Source organism: Drosophila arizonae, chromosome 2 (assembly GCF_054131065.1).
Source record: "Drosophila arizonae isolate 15081-1271.41 chromosome 2, UAZ_ARI_1.0, whole genome shotgun sequence".
In the NCBI taxonomy this organism is placed as follows: domain Eukaryota; kingdom Metazoa; phylum Arthropoda; class Insecta; order Diptera; family Drosophilidae; genus Drosophila; species Drosophila arizonae.
In genome coordinates this window covers 28,635,413-28,652,093 of record NC_142922.1, presented here as the reverse complement: position 1 = coordinate 28,652,093, position 16,681 = coordinate 28,635,413, and the positions used below count along the sequence as shown (strand labels likewise).

General features: G+C 40.9%; 6 protein-coding genes across 7 annotated transcripts; 4 read left to right on the top strand and 2 right to left on the bottom strand.

Moving 5' to 3' along the window:
* The first annotated feature begins 33 nt into the window (after positions 1 to 33).
* Son (Son RNA binding protein) lies at positions 34 to 3,039 on the top strand. The gene is made up of 2 exons (XM_018006600.2): positions 34 to 2,179; positions 2,239 to 3,039. The coding sequence occupies exons 1-2, from the start codon at positions 206 to 208 to the stop codon at positions 2,896 to 2,898; spliced, it is 2,634 nt and encodes an 877-aa protein (XP_017862089.1). The 5' UTR covers positions 34 to 205; the 3' UTR covers positions 2,899 to 3,039.
* A 1,489-nt stretch (positions 3,040 to 4,528) lies between these two features.
* LOC108613291 (uncharacterized) lies at positions 4,529 to 9,217 on the top strand. Of its 2 annotated transcripts, XM_018006657.2 has the most exons (6): positions 4,529 to 5,151; positions 5,481 to 6,339; positions 6,783 to 6,869; positions 7,916 to 8,395; positions 8,621 to 8,770; positions 8,837 to 9,217. In XM_018006657.2, the coding sequence occupies exons 1-6, from the start codon at positions 5,017 to 5,019 to the stop codon at positions 8,917 to 8,919; spliced, it is 1,794 nt and encodes a 597-aa protein (XP_017862146.1). In that variant the 5' UTR covers positions 4,529 to 5,016; the 3' UTR covers positions 8,920 to 9,217. The 2 variants fall into 2 exon arrangements, with proteins under 2 accessions (XP_017862146.1, XP_089319305.1); XM_089463179.1 differs by lacking the exon at positions 6,783 to 6,869.
* Positions 9,218 to 9,551: 334 nt separating this feature from the next.
* P58IPK (dnaJ homolog subfamily C member P58IPK) lies at positions 9,552 to 11,945 on the top strand. The gene is made up of 3 exons (XM_018006702.2): positions 9,552 to 10,270; positions 10,452 to 10,568; positions 10,628 to 11,945. Exons 1-3 carry the CDS (start codon positions 10,174 to 10,176, stop codon positions 11,908 to 11,910), a joined length of 1,497 nt encoding a protein of 498 aa, XP_017862191.1. The 5' UTR covers positions 9,552 to 10,173; the 3' UTR covers positions 11,911 to 11,945.
* Positions 11,946 to 12,560: 615 nt separating this feature from the next.
* On the bottom strand, positions 12,561 to 14,559 carry bocks (bocksbeutel). Its single transcript, XM_018006747.2, has one exon. It carries the CDS (start codon positions 14,288 to 14,290, stop codon positions 13,025 to 13,027), a length of 1,266 nt encoding a protein of 421 aa, XP_017862236.1. The 5' UTR covers positions 14,291 to 14,559; the 3' UTR covers positions 12,561 to 13,024.
* Positions 14,560 to 14,585: 26 nt separating this feature from the next.
* ND-23 (NADH dehydrogenase (ubiquinone) 23 kDa subunit) lies at positions 14,586 to 15,647 on the top strand. Its single transcript, XM_018006878.2, has 3 exons — positions 14,586 to 14,744; positions 14,903 to 15,351; positions 15,409 to 15,647. Exons 1-3 carry the CDS (start codon positions 14,705 to 14,707, stop codon positions 15,568 to 15,570), a joined length of 651 nt encoding a protein of 216 aa, XP_017862367.1. The 5' UTR covers positions 14,586 to 14,704; the 3' UTR covers positions 15,571 to 15,647.
* Positions 15,632 to 16,622, bottom strand: Arpc3A (Actin-related protein 2/3 complex, subunit 3A). The gene is made up of 3 exons (XM_018006906.2): positions 16,463 to 16,622; positions 16,147 to 16,320; positions 15,632 to 16,083 (listed from the first exon to the last, which is right to left on the bottom strand). The coding sequence occupies exons 1-3, from the start codon at positions 16,466 to 16,468 to the stop codon at positions 15,730 to 15,732; spliced, it is 534 nt and encodes a 177-aa protein (XP_017862395.1). The 5' UTR covers positions 16,469 to 16,622; the 3' UTR covers positions 15,632 to 15,729.
* Positions 16,623 to 16,681: the final 59 nt, after the last annotated feature.

The window sequence follows — 16,681 nt, the reverse complement described above, 5'->3', positions numbered from 1 at the left end:
AAATATCGGTATTGTGACATCACTATTAGGTATGTGCAAAATGTTTTTTGGTAATGTTTTGGCCAGCGAATCTATCGATTGATATGATTTAGGCGTGCAAAAAGTGGACCATTTGTGTATATATATATATTTATACATTAAAAATATAATCCAACTCGATGCGAATAGATATTATTGCGCGCTGCCATATGACGCCAATGCGGAAATGACTGAAAAAACGGAAAGTACCAGCACGTTGGAAAAGCAGCCACAGAAATCAGAGACCACAGCAGATGCTCCACTGGTCGTCAACGTGAAACGTGAGAAGATTGACGTAGAGATCGAAGCAAAGCTTGGTGCATTGAATGCGAAGGTCAAAACTGAGAGTACCACGCCCCCAACTGCATCGGGCTCGGACAGTGATGCGAGCAACAGCAACGATTCGTCGCAAGATGACAAAAAGCAAATAGCTCCCGTTAAATCGTCTAATGAAATACTTGCCGAACTGTTTGGTGTCTTTAATGCAGCGCCACCCGTTGAGTTATTGGACGACAAAAATCTGCTAAAAAAGCATAAAAGATCGAAAAAGGAGAAGAAAAAAAGATCGCGCAACAAAGAAATCAAGTCCGATGGAGAGTGCAGTGACACTGATATTGCGTCTGCTGAAGGCAAATCTAAGCATAAGCACAAGCGAAAGAAGCATAAACACAAGCACAAGGACAGCAAAGATAAGAACAAGGACAAGGATCGTGAAAAATCCAAAGAGATGACAAGTGCGCCTACAGGAAAGGTACAGGAGGAAAGAGCGGACAGTCGTAAAAGACACGCTACAGAAGACGCAGTAGCTGTGCCGGCCAAGAAGGAAGCAATAGACCAGGAACATAGCATTCAACGGGAAAGAGAGCGGGCACGTGAGCGGGAGCGAGAGAAAGAAAGAGAGCGTGAGCGGGAGCGAGAGAAAGAAAGAGAGCGTGAGCGTGAGCGGGAGCGGGAGCGGGAAAGGGAGCGTGACCGTGATCGTGAACGTGTTCATAATAGCTTCTACAATGGCTACCACGATAAACAGGAGGACAGGCAAGCCCGCACGAAGGCCAACAATGGGAAATCCGTAAAGACTAAAACGGAGCGCCGTCAATCCGACGAGCTCTCGTTGTCTGACGAGGAGACATATCTGCGCGAAAAGGCCAATAATGGACGACGTCGTTTCTACGGAGCTGTCAAGGCCGACTCCACCGATAATAAACGCCATCCACGCCACCAGAGCAGCACAAGCACCAGGCATCGTACACGCTCTCGTTCCCGCTCTCGAACGCGTTCCCGTTCAAGAGACCTGGGCATTGATAAGAAGCGTTTGCTGGAGATTGCACGCCGTAATGCAATCAGCATGTTTAAGCGAGGCAACATGGCCGGTGTGGCCGATATGACGCCGGAGGTGAAGGATAAGGTGCTACTCAAAATGCGTTACGGTGGGCGCAGCGTGCAAGATCTCACAGACTTTTGCAAGAAGATCTCCAACGGTGAAATTCTGTCTGATTTTAGTTCGGATGAGGATTCGGATGTGGACAAAAATGGCAATGCCAAGGCATTCCATCATCCATTTCAACTTAAGGAGCGCGAACCGATTGTTATGCACATACGAAACTCCACACCAATTGTGCCGCCGTCCACGCGCCGCGATGAGCAGACCAAGGCTATAACCATGCAGTTCCCGGTCTCCTCTGGTCAGGTTCATCGCATGTCTGAGGTCTGGGTGCCAGTCGATCCAAAAGAGTCGCTAGCGCCGCTGCCTACGCTGCCGCCGGCCAAGCAAGCCACAAATATGTTCAAGGATGTGCAACGAAATGTCTTCGCTAAGACAATTCCACAGCAAGAGCAGCAGGAGCCCGCGTTCAAGCCTGTTACGAATCCAAACGAAGGTTGCCAAGGCCAGCCGTCTGTACCTGTAGCTCCGCCAGTGTCTGTGCCTACTCCTGCTCCAGCTGCTCATACTCTTACTCCTGCTCCTGCTCGTACACCTGTTCCAGTTCCTCCTCCCTCAAACGCTCCTGCTTTTACGCCTACTCGCTTTGTGCCAGAAGTGCCCATACCATCGACAGCAGCACCTGCAGCAAGTACTTCAATATTTCCGCAGGTCACGGCGCCTAGCATGGATGTATCCAGCATTATTACCCAACGCCTCAGTGCAATAAGGCGTCTGCAGGTGAGTAATTAAAATATAAGTAATTATAATTGGAAAATGAAAACTATACGTTTTAATAGGATAATCCCGCCGATTCGGAGGCATTGAAAATGATGTACAATGCGCAGCGTGACATGTCTTCCTGGGCCAGCTCGAAATTTCTGCCTGGACAGTTTACGGGCAGCACTGGTGCTCAGGTAATGAAGGTGCATGAGCTGAACAGTGGTCCACAGTTGTGGGCACGTCGTGATCAGTTGACTTCTACCAAACCCGTTACGGGCGGCATGGGTATGGCTCTGCTGCAGAAGATGGGCTGGAAGCCGGGCGAAGGCTTGGGTCGGACAAAGACCGGCGCCCTGCAGCCACTACAGCTCACGGTCAAGCTGGACAAACGAGGTCTTGTCTCGCGAGAGGATATCAAACAGCAGCCTGCCCGCCAACAGGGCACACGACCCCCGAAGAACACAAGTGCCACGAATATTGCACAAGCTGCGCTCACCGCTCAGGACAAGCATCCGGTTTGTGTGCTCAATGAGCTGACATCGAAAAACAAATGGACGCCGCCGCAGTATACACTGAAGGACGATTCGGGGCCCTCGCATAGCCGCATGTTCCTCTTCTCCGTGGAGATCAATGGGCAGACCTATACGCCTGCCCAGGCCTGCAACAACAAGAAGGAGGCCAAGCTGAATGCGGCCAAGTTGTGTTTACGAGCTTTGGGTATATTGCCGCCCAGTTAGTAAAGAGCCAAGCATCTGATTGTTGTCTCTATTGTAAGTGTAAAGCTAGAAATATATATCTATATACATACATATATGTATATGCTTCTGTATATAATTAAGAATAAATTGTAAATCAAATTGAGTTTGAACTCAAGAAAAGCTCCCATATCTTACACACGGTTAGTAAATTAAAAAAAAAAAAAGTAAGAAACCTCTAGGCGAGATTGCTCGACTACGAGATCCCATGAACCCTTCGATGAACTTATTTATCAATAATTCTTCGCGTCTTTCTGCTTACAGAAGAAACACTGACACACATAGGCAGGCACGCATAAACACGCAAGAGCTGCAGTTTGATAATACTATGGGAATTTAATTGGTTAAATACTTTTCTTGTGGGTGGACTTTGCTCATGAAATTTTAAGATTCTGATTATATTGATCAAAATCAGTGCATTTGCCAAAGCAGAAGTCTCTAGGATTTGAAATACGCCTTTTACAAATTTATTTGTGAGGGGGTGGATATGGGCGGTGGGGGGGAGGGTTATGGTGTGGGTTTGAATTTGAACGAAAATCGTAATTTTATAAAATACATATGTATAAAACTATATAATACGTTTGTAGACTCTAGGTCTAAAGGTGTAGGAGGGTGAGGGGGTGAATTAGGGGTGGGGGGTAAATTTTGACAAAAACCGAAATTGGATAAAATGCATATAAGTTTACATATAAAATTTTGAGATGAAGGAGATATATTTTAAAACTTATTTTCGATAAAGTTTTTAATCGATAGCTCTTATGTCTTCTGAGATCGAGGCGTTCAAACATACGGACAGACGGACAGAGCTAAATCAACTCAGCTCGTCGCCCTGATCAAGAATATATGGGGTCTGCCATGCCTCATTTTGCCTATTACATACATTTAACAAAACCATTATACCTTGATTTTCAATTTTCAATGGGTACAGGGTATAAAAAAAAAGTAATAAGATAAACTCGATATCCGTGCTGCTTTTATATCTTCTGAGATCGACACGTTAAAACATACGGTAGACGAAAGGACGGAAAGACAAACAGACGGACTGGGCTAAGTCGACTCAACTCGCCACCCTGATCAAGAATATATATACTTTATGGGGTCCGCCACGCCTCCTTCTGCGTATTACATACATCGCAATAAAACCATTATACCCTGATTTCCCATTTTCAATGGGTACAGGCACTAACTACTGTGGTTAGTGGTACAGGGTATAAAAAGTCTGAAAGTCTATTGTGAATCAATATATCGAATTCGAATTCAATTATCGAGCGTTACATTTTAAGTAAGTAGAACGCGGAACAGGGAATTTGAATAGTTGAATTTTAAAAATAATTACATAAAAAATTAATAATTAATTTAAAAAAAATTTGATTTAAGCGCAAAGTTGAATTTTGCATTCGAGAAAAATCTTTATATTTCCCTTTCAAGCAAAGCTTCCTCCAAGCTTGTTTTGCGATTTGCGAAGCTTTGGCGTATTGGCCATCTAAGTTTTGCGCAAGTACACAAACAAAGCAAATCAGCTGAGCGACGCCAAAAGCTGGGGTGGGCTAACACCGACACATGCGCCAGTTGCAATTCTGTGTGCGTGTGATGGTATGTGGGTGTATGTGTGGGAATTCAATCTCTACACAGACTCGCTTAAGCACACAGCGAAGGTCAGTTCAGGCGGGAGTGCGACATAGAAAACATCTCGCTTTTGACGAAGGATGTAGCGAAATAATTCCGTGATTTACTGCTTCTATCAATAGTTGTCCAGGAGCACGAACATATATGTACAAATATGTGCATTAGTGCAGGCTCGCAGCATCCACATGCTTAGCTTGCATATGGAACAGATGCTGGTAGCCAATTCCAGCTGTGGCCAAAAACTTTAGCTTTATGTGCGCGGTTGTGTGATTAGAGTTATTCCTAAAGTTGCATAACTTGCCTGGACACGAAAACAAAGCCATAAATATACATATGTAAATGCTGACACACATACACACTTATGTACATGCAAGCACTAATAGTGTGCATGTTTGTATGTCTGCTGACTGTTGCAATTCGGAGCTGGGCGTTGAGGTTTGATGTTGACTGCTCAGTTTGTTTACCACTGCAGCCATGGAAACGTGTCGCACCTGTGCAAGGTGCGATTTCGAAAATGGCAACAACTATTGGCTGGATATGTTTCATCCAACGCGCTGGCAGAGTGAAATGGCGCAAATTCGCACAGAGTTTGTCAACTGGAAATTACAGGTGAGACCATGCTAGAAAGTCTGAAAACAAAACAAACATAAAGTGCAGTTTGTGAAAGTTTGTGCACTGCATTTTAATTAAGCTTTTGATCGTGCAACGGTGCGTATGGGATGTCGATAGAAACATCAATTTATCGATATTCAGTAATCTGTGTGTGTTAATAGACGTAGGAAATTTGGCTATATCGATAACTAATTAAGTATCGTTTCTTGAAAACTTAACGTAAATTTAAGAATATCAAATGTTTTTAATGTGCTTAAATACGTTTTCCTTGGCTTTGTATTACTTTCACTTACATTTTTGTCGTGAATCGTCTTAATATTGTCTAGATCTCTCCAAACGATGGACTCCCACAAAAAATTTGTAGCGATTGCTTTACAAAGTTCTGCTCAGTTTACACGTTTCGCATGGCTTGCCAGGACGCACAATTAAAGCTGTCGAATATTTTTGATAAAATCGATGCTAACTTACTGTATGATAGAAGTGAAGAAAGTATTGAAGTTGATGCTGATGATTCAGAAGCAACAACGAAAATATGTACAGTAGCAGAAACAGCAACAACGACAACAACAACAGAGAACACTGCCATTAATGCGGACAAATCGCCCGCGCCCGTTGAAATCTTTGTGGAAACCATTAGCATTAACGAAAGCGAATCCTTGCAGCCGGAAGATAATGAAGTCGACTTAGGCTCAGATTGTAATTCATTGAATATAAGCTATGCTTGTAAGTTCTGTTATAAGCCGCAAGAAAGCTATGAGCTACAGCACTTGTTACTAGAGCACATTAGCGTCTGCCACGATCCAGATCAACCCTACAACTGCCCGGAGTGCACTGAATGTTTTCAAGACACAGCATCGCGTACCGTCCACATGAAGAGCGTTCATGTGGTCAAGCACTATGCCTGTGAAGTTTGCGGCAAAAAGTATGGAGACCGCCATAATCTCGACCATCACATTGAGAAGTATCACTCGGACACGGACTTCGAGTGCAGCATGTGCGAGAAGCGCTTTTTTACGCGCAAAAGCCTGCACTACCACATGAACTGGCACAAGCCGGAGCGTCAGCTCCGATGTCGTCACAACGGCTGTGACCGGCTGTTCATCAATCAACGACATCTCATATGTCACGAGGCCACCCACACGAAGGGCTCCCGTAAGAGCGAGTACTGTGGCTTTTGTGGTAAAGGTGGGTCGCCTATTTATATCATAAAGTAACTCATATTTATATATATTTACGCACACAAACATTAAGAAACGGAAATCATTTTATTCAACTTTGTTCAGGCATAAAAGAAGTTATCAGCGAGATAATATAGAAGTGTGAGAAATATATCTAAATAGAATGGAAGAAAAAGTGTTCGTTGTAAAAGGCGGCTTGATTAATAACTTTTTCCTTTGATGTATAAAATTATGTTGCCCTTTTATATATTATACTTAGTATAAAAGTAAATTTACATTTAAACAAATGAATAGAGGCATACATAAACAAAATTTATACATACATTCACACATAAGTACACACTAAAATATAGATAAAATTGAACATAATGCAGATACAGTAACCTACATAAGAGAACATTTCCATTGTATTTATATATTCACATAGTCAAATACACATATTTCCCACAGCATTCATACATGTAAAAACCCTTCGTTGGCATATCTATCGACAGCATGGCGGAGAGAAGCCTTTCAAATGCGCCATCTGCACTGAGGGTGAGTTGAATTTGGAAATTAAGAAAGCACTATAAACATATTTAGAATATCAATTGGTAGTTCTCAGAGAATTCGTGTTAATATAATAAATAATGGGCAGTTCCAGGTGCAATCATAAAATTTAATATCTTTATATTCTATTTATTTTTACTTCGATCTGTGATCTAATCTTTAATCTGCTCTGTTTGGAACTGCCCATATATAAAAGTTTCCAAGAGATGTCTAAATACTTTAAAGTGCTTAAGCTAAAGTCAAGCTTTTTCATTTTGTGAGCTTATAATAATTGATTAATTGACTGCTAGATGTTCAAATCACAGCTTACAAATCGAAAGTTGATTTTTTAAATATAAGAAATCATTATTAATTTAAAATAAAACATCTGACGCATCATCAAAAAACTCATCGCAAACGCTTTAAAGACTTATGCCCCAAAAACTCTGAAGGCGTCTATCTGCTGCTTTTTGTTCTGTGTTAGTCAAGTTAAGGGTAAACATGGCTCAGCTATTTTTTAATACTCCTATTAGAAAAACTTAAAAAAAAAAAATGAAGCATGGCAACAAAAGTTCATACATATAATATATATCACAATATCTTGTCCAAGTTTTATTAATTCCTAATTTTAAAATATTTTACAATTATTACGAAAATCATGCATAATAATAATACAGCAGTCGTATTCAACTGACTGCGTAATACTCGTCCACAGTTTCTAAATTTAAGTTTGAAAGTATTTAATCAGTATCATATTCGACAATTATGTATGGAAATTATTACTTTCAATTCATAATGTCATGATTTTTATTGGCCACAAGATAAAATATTGTCATATTTTGTACCATTCAATTTGACAACTACATATATATTACCCATATCCTATCTTGGCCACTTTGTGAACGAGTATGAAATGTCCACAACCCTGGAGCGCCGCATGCAAGCCACTAATACCCAATTGTTGTTACATAACACCCCCACAAATTAGTGCTATGATCCACAGATTCCTGTTGCTTACTTTAACATTGACTATCTCTTAAATCTCGTCCACAAAGTCTTTGCCTCCTATGTGGAGAAGCGCATTCATATGCTTGAGCTGCACACGGAAAATCTAACGCATCAGGAGCGTAGCGAGTGCATGTTTCAGTCATGTCGCCAGGAGTTCGATACGGAACAGGAGCTCATCCAACATATGACCATGGAGCATGCACAGCGTGAAACTTCCTCGGCTCCGATCATTGCGAACAATAAGCGAGTGATCCAGTGCAAACGGGAACGACAATATACGGGTCTCTTCCAGTGCGGCAGCTGCACCCAACGTTTCAACATGAAGTCCGCCTTAGAGCGTCACATGGCTGTTCACTCAGCGGATCGGCTGCATGCCTGCTCGCACTGCTCCAAGCGCTATAAGCGTGCTCAGGATCTTAAGTGGCATATGAAAACTCATGCCAATGAGAAACCTAATGTGTGCGATGTATGCGGCAAGGCCTTTGCCTTGAAATATGTCCTAACTCAGCATATGCGCAGTCATGAAGGTGAGTTATCTCCTTTGAATTTGTGTTCTCAGGTTTCTAAAAACTTCTACCGGAAATAATAGAGTTTCAAATGCTTTTATATACATATAAGCAAGATCTATTCCATCTCTAAAAGCTAAATTTGAAGTCTTAACATCCTATTGTCGTCGACCTATACTTAGGATACAATTTCAAAGTTAGAATTACCTTTTTAATATATATTATATAATACTTATGTATTTGTAGTTCTTGAGAAGAATTTCAAGTGTGAGACCTGTGGACGGGCGTATCTTTTTGAGAAGTCACTACGGTTGCATCAACGTGTACACACAGGCAATACCTACTACAAATGCGATCTGTGCCAAGAGCGATTTGTCACTCACATTAAATTTAAAAGTACCTATTCTCGGCATGGGAATCAATTAATTGTTTTTTCTATATATAATCTCTATTGTCTTTCAGCTCACATGAAGAAGGCACATGATGGCGACCAGTCGCATTCTAAGGATACGCTGGATGATTTGATCAATATTGTGATTAACTAAATTGTACCAATGATATAGAATCCAAGTGGAACAGCAGAAAGAATACTATATAATTATTCCATTAGCAAAGCATCAACAGAAATACTATGATACTCTAAGGGTGACATCGCTTTTAAAAAGTCGTGTCCAACAAAGAATTTTTAAATCGTAGACCCTCCATTAAATCCTATTATAAGAGTAGACTTTCATTATATTTAGCTATACACATTTCAATATGGATCATGCACAGGGTACGGTTGTATGAAAGCTTTATACTCTGTAGGCAAATTTCATTAAACTAAATCTATTTTCCTTAAAAGCCGCATTTAAGCTCACACAAAAAGTATTTTGTCCATCCAAATCTTTAATCTAGAATACCTATAAACATATGTCTATGTCTTTCACAGAATGCACAATACATGACCATTTTAGTGATAGAAAAATGTTATAAAAATGTATTTAAGCTAATGCTCAAAAAAGATATTGCATTTATTTAAAAAAAAAAAAAAACAAAAAAAAAGAAGAAAATTCAACACACATATTTACATTTACAATTATGAGAAGAAAAAATATATATCAATAACATCATATATATTAGTGTAGTAGTGCAATATGTATAAATATACAATATTTACTAAATTCGAGTTCGTTATACATACATACAATTTAAATTGACACAAAAGTTTTTAATATGTTTGGATAACGTTTGATTTGAAATATGGGAGCGATAACTATCGCAAGTGGTGAACACTAAATAACAGCCCTGTTTTTCATGGAGCTGCCAGAAGTTGCTAAAATCAGATGCCGCTAAGATGTCTGGCAGCACCGCTTTTTGGGCTGTTGTAGCTCGCATAACACGTCAGTGTTTAGGTTTTTAAGCAGCAAGTTCTACCAAAATTGAGGCAAACGTATTTGCTAAAGTGTAATAGCGAGTCGGTTACCGATCGAAATGGTCATAAAGCAACAAATTGCGTAGTACTATTTATCTGATTATTCAACAAAGAAACGATCAAACTTTTAATATTCTTTTGCTCCCAAAAACGGATAAAACTATTAAGAAAGTGCGACAACAACAAACAATAGCATAAAGTAAGCAGGTGCAACGGTAAAGATTAGCTGCTGTGATACATAGACAATCAGAAGAAGAGCTAGACGTGGCTGCCAAGCTATAACGTGTGACGTGTGTAACGCATTAAAATAAAAGAATCGGCCTAGACGCTCAGTAACAACTGGTTAAGACGCCTACAAACACACCCACTCACACATACACGCATAATGGCTTTGCCATTGAGCGATCTGCTGCTGCTTGGCAGCGGTGAAAAGAAATTGGCTGCCTGCGTCCTGCTGCTGCTTGTGGAGCTCTTCATGGAAGGTGAGTTGCAGTTTTACCAGACAGGCTACTGAATGTGCTCTATAATACCACAAATCAACGAAATGTATCCCTTTAAACAATAACGGCACGAGTCTATATCTAATTTAGTCTTTAATCGCAATTTTTATACACTGATAACAAATAATAAAATAACTGTTATGTTACACGTCATTCAATGCAGGCGCTGATGCGGCATCGGCGAGTCAGGCGGACATCGACAACCATCTGGAGCTAGGCAAAGACTTTCTGGCTCGCGGACAGCTTTCGGATGCACTGACGCATTATCATGCAGCTGTGGGTAAGTGTAAGGCATTTTGCATTAATACGCTTGAAATCAGAACACATATTAACTTACAGAGGGCGATCCCAATAATTATTTGACGCTCTTCAAGCGTGGCACCGTTTACCTTGCATTGGGTAAGACACGATTTGCCATTCAGGACTTCAGCCGAGTGCTGGAGCTTAAACCGGACTTTACAGCAGCGCGTAGTCAGCGTGGTATTGTGCACATGAAGAGCGGAGACTATGATCACGCACTACAGGACTTTGAGCTTGTACTGCGGGAGGAACCGCAAAATAGTCTTGTGCTTGAGCATTATGCAAGAGTGCGGCCAGCCAAGGAACAGTGGGAGCTGGTGCAGCGTCTGCTTAACAATAATGATGAACAGAATGCCATAGGCATGATAACACAGTTGCTAGAGATCTCACCCTGGTCAGTGACCTTTAGACAGGCCCGTTCTGACGCCTATTTAAAGACAAATGATCCACTCTCGGCTATTGCGGATTTACGACAGGTTAATCGATTGTCGCAGGACAGCACGGAGGGACATTATAATATAGCACAGCTCTTATATAATATTGGACATGCTACTAATGCGCTAAAGGAGATTCGCGAATGCCTCAAGTTCGATCCCGAGCACAAACTCTGCTTTCCATTCTACAAGAAACTGCGCAAAGTAGAGAAACAGCTGGTGACAGCAGAGACCGCACGAGAGGAAAAACGGGCACCCGAGTGCATAGTTGCTGCCGAAGCGGTCCTCAAACACGAGCCCGAGGAGACGATGATACGATATGAAGCGCACAAGCTGCTCTGCTCCTGCTACACCACAGACGAACAGTACGGCAAAGCGTTGTCGCACTGCAAGCATGCGCTGGACATTATGAAAGATGCACAGCTGTATTGTGATCGTGCCGAGGCCCTGATGGGCAGTGAGATGTATGATGATGCCATACACGACTATCAGTCGGCGTTGGAAATCGATGAGAATAATTCACGGGCCAAGGAGGGCATCCAGAAGGCCAAGAAACTGCAAAAGCAGGCGGAACGTCGAGATTATTACAAAATTCTTGGCGTGAAACGCAATGCCAGCAAACAGGAGATTGTAAAGGCTTATCGTAAGGCGGCACAGAAATGGCATCCGGACAATTTCAAGGATGAGGAGAAGAAGCTGGCAGAGAAGAAGTTCATTGATATTGCAGCGGCCAAGGAAGTACTCACAGATCCAGAGAAGCGTCGTCAGTTCGATAACGGCGAAGACCCCCTGGACCCGGAGAGCAATCAACATGGTTTCCGAGGCGCAGATCCATTTGCACACTTCCAGCACGGTTCGCCGTTCCAGTTTAAGTTCCATTTTAATTAAACAGAGCTTAAAAAGAGCCATTGTTGAGCCAGGGATTACTTGTGTTTTTTTCCTTCCCATCTTAATGCAGTCATATTGAGATCCTTCATATCGCTCCAGCGTGCCTCGACCCGCCCACTTCCACGCCTAACAGTTACTGCATTTTCCTTTTAGTACATGTCCCCTTCAAGCTTTACGATTTTACACTTGTTTGTGTTGCAACTCTAAAATAGCCTGTATATATTAGCATAAAGACTAAAACCGATAACTGAAGCACACACAAGAAAACAAGGATACTGAAAAACAAAAGGATTTACATTTAACTAGTTTATTTAATAAAATAATTGTAATGTAGTACATTTTTCTAATTATATATATAAAAATATAAAAAATAAAATGAAAACGATTAAGAATGAAGAAAAATTGTTCAGAAGAGGCAAGGCTAAGGATGAATTTCACTGTTTCATTGGAACAAATTTATCTTTCAACATAATTAAAGTAAATTTTAGCCAAAAAAAAAAAAAGCAAAATATCGAAAACCGTCAATAACCAAAAGGCTGCAGTTTGTTTTAAGGATATATCAAAATTTTTTTCTGAAACTAAAAATGTATTCTGGTTTCCCAGTCTAAAAAAAAAGCTGACAGCAAGTCAATTATTTTGAAGACTATGGGTTTGTTTTTTCGTGTTTTATTTAATAATTTAATAGCAACAATGAAATACCAAATTCTGTGCTACAATTATATTATTATAGATAGGCAAAAATAAGACATAAGATCTAATCAAGAAACATAGGAAGAAAATATTTAGTTGGCAAGTTACAAAATCTTATTTTTTTTTGGTTATCTTTTAAGATGCTTCCGATTTCATCATGTCAGTCAGAAATTATTTATTTTTATATAGAATCAGTAATATATTTTTTGTTCGTTATTTACCTAATATGCATTTATAGCAATTTTAAATACAGTGTCTGTACACAAGAATATTCTAAGTTAAGCCATGACCAAAAGTTGAGAACTTTCTAGAAATAATTCATATGGAATATTTTAAAATGTTGTGTATATCATAATTTCACATACAATGCTTTTACAGATTAATATTCATGCATAATCATATATAGAGATGTTCTCACGTTGCTTTAGACAGCGGGAGTGACTATCACATATATTAACGTGGCTAATATGACTGCCACCGTTAGACAGAAATAAAACTTGAGATTATATTGACGATCTAGGGACTCCATCAGTTCTCGAAATTTCTGCCTGGTAGCATTTGGATCCTCTTGGCGAACAGTTGTACGTATTTGAGGCCTGGCCAACGGTGAAGATCTCTTTCTTGTATCCAGCTGGCGCGAAAAATGACTCAAGTAGGGTGATTCTAGATTGCCGCCAGATGAACGCTGCTGCTGGGGCTGGCGTTGAGTTTCCGGTTCGTATTCACTATCGGATTCTGTGTCCATCGGCTCAATAGAGTTGTTGTGCTGATCGTAGAAATCATTCAGCTGGGGATACAATGTGTTGACCTTGTATGTGGGCAAGCGTGCTCTGGCAGCACCGGTTTCTACATGGCTTGGACGCTGTCGTATTCCTGATGTTGTTGTTGTATTAGCCGCATTGAAAGGCGCCGCCGAGCCACTGAAAGTATTCCGATACGCCTGTTGCATGCGAGTTTCAGGGAATTCATTAGGTGCTTCAGAATAGCTGGTTGAATTCAGCTGTGATTGGGTCAAATTTTGCCGAGACAGTTCTGGGCGATAGCTGCGTTCAATGGGCTGCTCATATACGGGTAGCTTGAATGCAGGTGCTGTAGTAGTCGCCTGAGGTCGCTGATATGTATAACTTTGTGGCTCTTCGTCGGGCTCTTCCTCGTAATGCGGCTTCTCCACCTCGCGTGTATATGACGTGGTTAAAACGCCGGATTTGCTTAATGAGACAGAACGACGCTGACGAGAATCGTCTCTCTGGGACTTAAGGCTTGTTGGCGTATTTATTTGGTAGTAGTAATCATCATCCTCTGATGAACCCACATCGGACACTGTTGTTGTTGTTTGTACAGAGCGCACAGATGAGCTTTCTAGCGGATAATATTCTTGAGGCGTGGCAGCAATAGTTCGCCGTGTGTTGTTTATGTTGTTGTTGCGCCTCGGAGCTTTATCTGCCGATCGCGGCTCATTCGCGTTTGTGGCATCTGTCGGTGTCGCCTTACTGCTGTGTACGGTTTCACGTCTTGGCGACTTTGTGGCAGCAGTTTTTTTGTTTTCTGTGCCTAAAATAGTGTTGCGCAAACGACGCAAAATTACTTTGCGACTAGTATCGGTGACCGGTATATTTGGTAGCCCATATTCCAGGCATTTAGCGTGCAGCTCTTTGTTGGAAATCGTTTCGAGATAGGAGAGATCCGACATGCTTACGTTTGCTTATGAAATTGTAAACAAAAATAGTGATGTCGTCACCGTTTGGAATGCGAATGTAATTGACCTTCAGTTCGGCACAAAAGAACTGATTAATGTTTAAATATACGCAGTACTTGTAATTGGCAAATATTATTACACTAATTTATCATTAAAAGAATATTCAAGAGTTTTTCGAACAAAAGGATGCTTCGACTTTGCGTGACTGACTGACTGACTGTCTTGCTTTTTAAACAAATACTTATCGGTCCGACAGTCACATTCGATAATCATTTGACATTTTATTACTTATCGAAATAATCTGCAGAGTCGTTTCATCCCTGGTAGAGAGCTTGTCTATCGGCCAAAAATACCACAACAAAGCAATTGTAATTTTGTTTTCCGACAAATAATTTGTGCGCCGCAAACATGTCGCTAACAATACGAATTTTCACACTCTCGCGTAATGGTTAGTAAAAGAACAGTGTCAATCATTAATACCATATAATAAACAATATTATGGTTCATTTAATCGAATGAGGTTATGTAACCTTATGTCATAGAGAAAACAAATCAATAATTTCAAGTTTATCATTTGAATAAAATAATATAATGATTTCTAATCAGGTCAGCGCATGTTTGGCACCAACAGCGCACGCCTGTTTGCCGCCCAAAAGGAAGCCAAGGACATAGTGCCTGTGCCCAAGGGCTATGTTTACGTTAACAACAAGGAGTTGAGCATGGATATGGATGCTATCACAGATCGTGCTGCCACCTCAATGTTCTTTGGCGAACTGTTCCGTGGCTTTGCTGTAACACTAGCACATATTTTCAAAGAGCCGGCAACGATTAACTACCCGTTCGAGAAAGGGCCACTGAGTCCACGTTTCCGTGGCGAGCATGCACTTCGTCGGTATCCAAGCGGCGAGGAGCGCTGTATTGCCTGCAAGCTTTGTGAGGCTATTTGCCCCGCCCAGGCTATCACTATTGAGGCCGAGGAGCGTGCCGACGGCAGCAGGCGCACGACTCGATACGATATTGACATGACCAAGTGCATATATTGCGGTTTTTGTCAGGTAATTTATCCATATGGATATAATTTTCAGTGGGGTTCATGATTCTTCCATTAATAGGAGGCTTGCCCAGTCGATGCGATTGTTGAGGGTCCAAATTTTGAGTTCTCGACGGAGACGCACGAGGAATTGCTTTACAACAAGGAAAAGCTCTTGTGCAATGGCGACAAATGGGAATCAGAGATTGCATCCAACCTTCAAGCCGATCATCTGTACCGCTAATTATTCTCTGTACATATTAGATTTTTGTTTAGAAATGTTTTTCCAATTAAAGAACTTCGGGTAACACTGATAAAGTACACATTTGTGTGGTTATTGTATTCGCATAAAAAATCGATACTAAATAATACAATTCGACATTGGAATAAAACACATTTTGATTTATTGTCCTGGACCGGCCAGACTCTTCTCCATGAACTTCTTCTTGGCAAAGCAAGTCCACCATTTGTTTGGCTTGCCATCCTCGGTGTTAAATACCTTCTCCAACACCCGATTGCCCGTTTCATGGCGCAGTTGTAAAATATACTGACGCATAAGATCGGCATCCTGTGAGCTTTGAGGCTTGGCATAGACCGAATTTAGTGGAAAGCCTGATTCACCGGGTATATCGAACTTAGAAATAGCTAGGCTATACATTTCTTGTTGACCCTGGGCCTTGCTAGTGCAACGTGTCAGCCGCTTAAGACATTCGGTTATATATAATGTAACATAGATTAGAACTCGATCCACCTCCGACTACAAGCAACATATTAAATATATTAGTTTTATATTTGTTTTATTTTGTAGTCCAATACACACCTTTACTTCGTATGTCCGGAAGAATACATTTGCTTTGAAGAAATAAAGTGACTCATCAATAATATCATTCTCCGTATTCGTAGATGGGGCTGGTCCACGCACCTGGGTACGCAATGGTAGAATGGCCATGTTGCCTACCTGTTGACGAAAGTCCTTAATTTGCGAGTGGTATGCCTAGAGAATATGTAAACAATGGATAAGAATTTTATAAGTAGCTATCTCTGTGTGTGGTCGAGATGTTCAACAAAGCCTCGTTTCTACCAATGATTATCATTAAGTTCATTTAGTGACTACGCTAGTCAACCTAAATACTCACCGGCATTGTTAAGATTAAATAATTTGCAGTTTTTAACTAAAGTTTTTGGTTTTCCGTAAATTACTTGGGCAAACACCCACTGCAAAGTCTTAAGAGTGTAACCGAATTTAAAAAATAACGAAATACCAAAAAATGCCCATGAATAAAATACCTATCGATGTATGGTACGATATATTTGTATGCTATATATTTAATTTTGAATTGCGCGGTCACTGTATG

Coding starts and splice junctions, on each gene's coding strand:
- Son (XM_018006600.2), top strand. CDS start 206: ATGACTGAAAAAACGGAAAGTACCAGCACGTTGGAAAAGCAGCCACAG. Junction 2,180..2,238: donor GTGCAATAAGGCGTCTGCAG/GTGAGTAATTAA, acceptor ACGTTTTAATAG/GATAATCCCGCCGATTCGGA.
- LOC108613291 (XM_018006657.2), top strand. CDS start 5,017: ATGGAAACGTGTCGCACCTGTGCAAGGTGCGATTTCGAAAATGGCAAC. Junction 5,152..5,480: donor TTGTCAACTGGAAATTACAG/GTGAGACCATGC, acceptor AATATTGTCTAG/ATCTCTCCAAACGATGGACT. Junction 6,870..7,915: donor ATGCGCCATCTGCACTGAGG/GTGAGTTGAATT, acceptor TCGTCCACAAAG/TCTTTGCCTCCTATGTGGAG.
- P58IPK (XM_018006702.2), top strand. CDS start 10,174: ATGGCTTTGCCATTGAGCGATCTGCTGCTGCTTGGCAGCGGTGAAAAG. Junction 10,271..10,451: donor TGTGGAGCTCTTCATGGAAG/GTGAGTTGCAGT, acceptor CATTCAATGCAG/GCGCTGATGCGGCATCGGCG. Junction 10,569..10,627: donor GCATTATCATGCAGCTGTGG/GTAAGTGTAAGG, acceptor ATTAACTTACAG/AGGGCGATCCCAATAATTAT.
- bocks (XM_018006747.2), bottom strand. CDS start 14,290: ATGTCGGATCTCTCCTATCTCGAAACGATTTCCAACAAAGAGCTGCAC.
- ND-23 (XM_018006878.2), top strand. CDS start 14,705: ATGTCGCTAACAATACGAATTTTCACACTCTCGCGTAATG. Junction 14,745..14,902: donor TTTCACACTCTCGCGTAATG/GTTAGTAAAAGA, acceptor ATTTCTAATCAG/GTCAGCGCATGTTTGGCACC. Junction 15,352..15,408: donor TATATTGCGGTTTTTGTCAG/GTAATTTATCCA, acceptor TTCCATTAATAG/GAGGCTTGCCCAGTCGATGC.
- Arpc3A (XM_018006906.2), bottom strand. Junction 16,084..16,146: donor TCCGGACATACGAAGTAAAG/GTGTGTATTGGA, acceptor TGTTGCTTGTAG/TCGGAGGTGGATCGAGTTCT.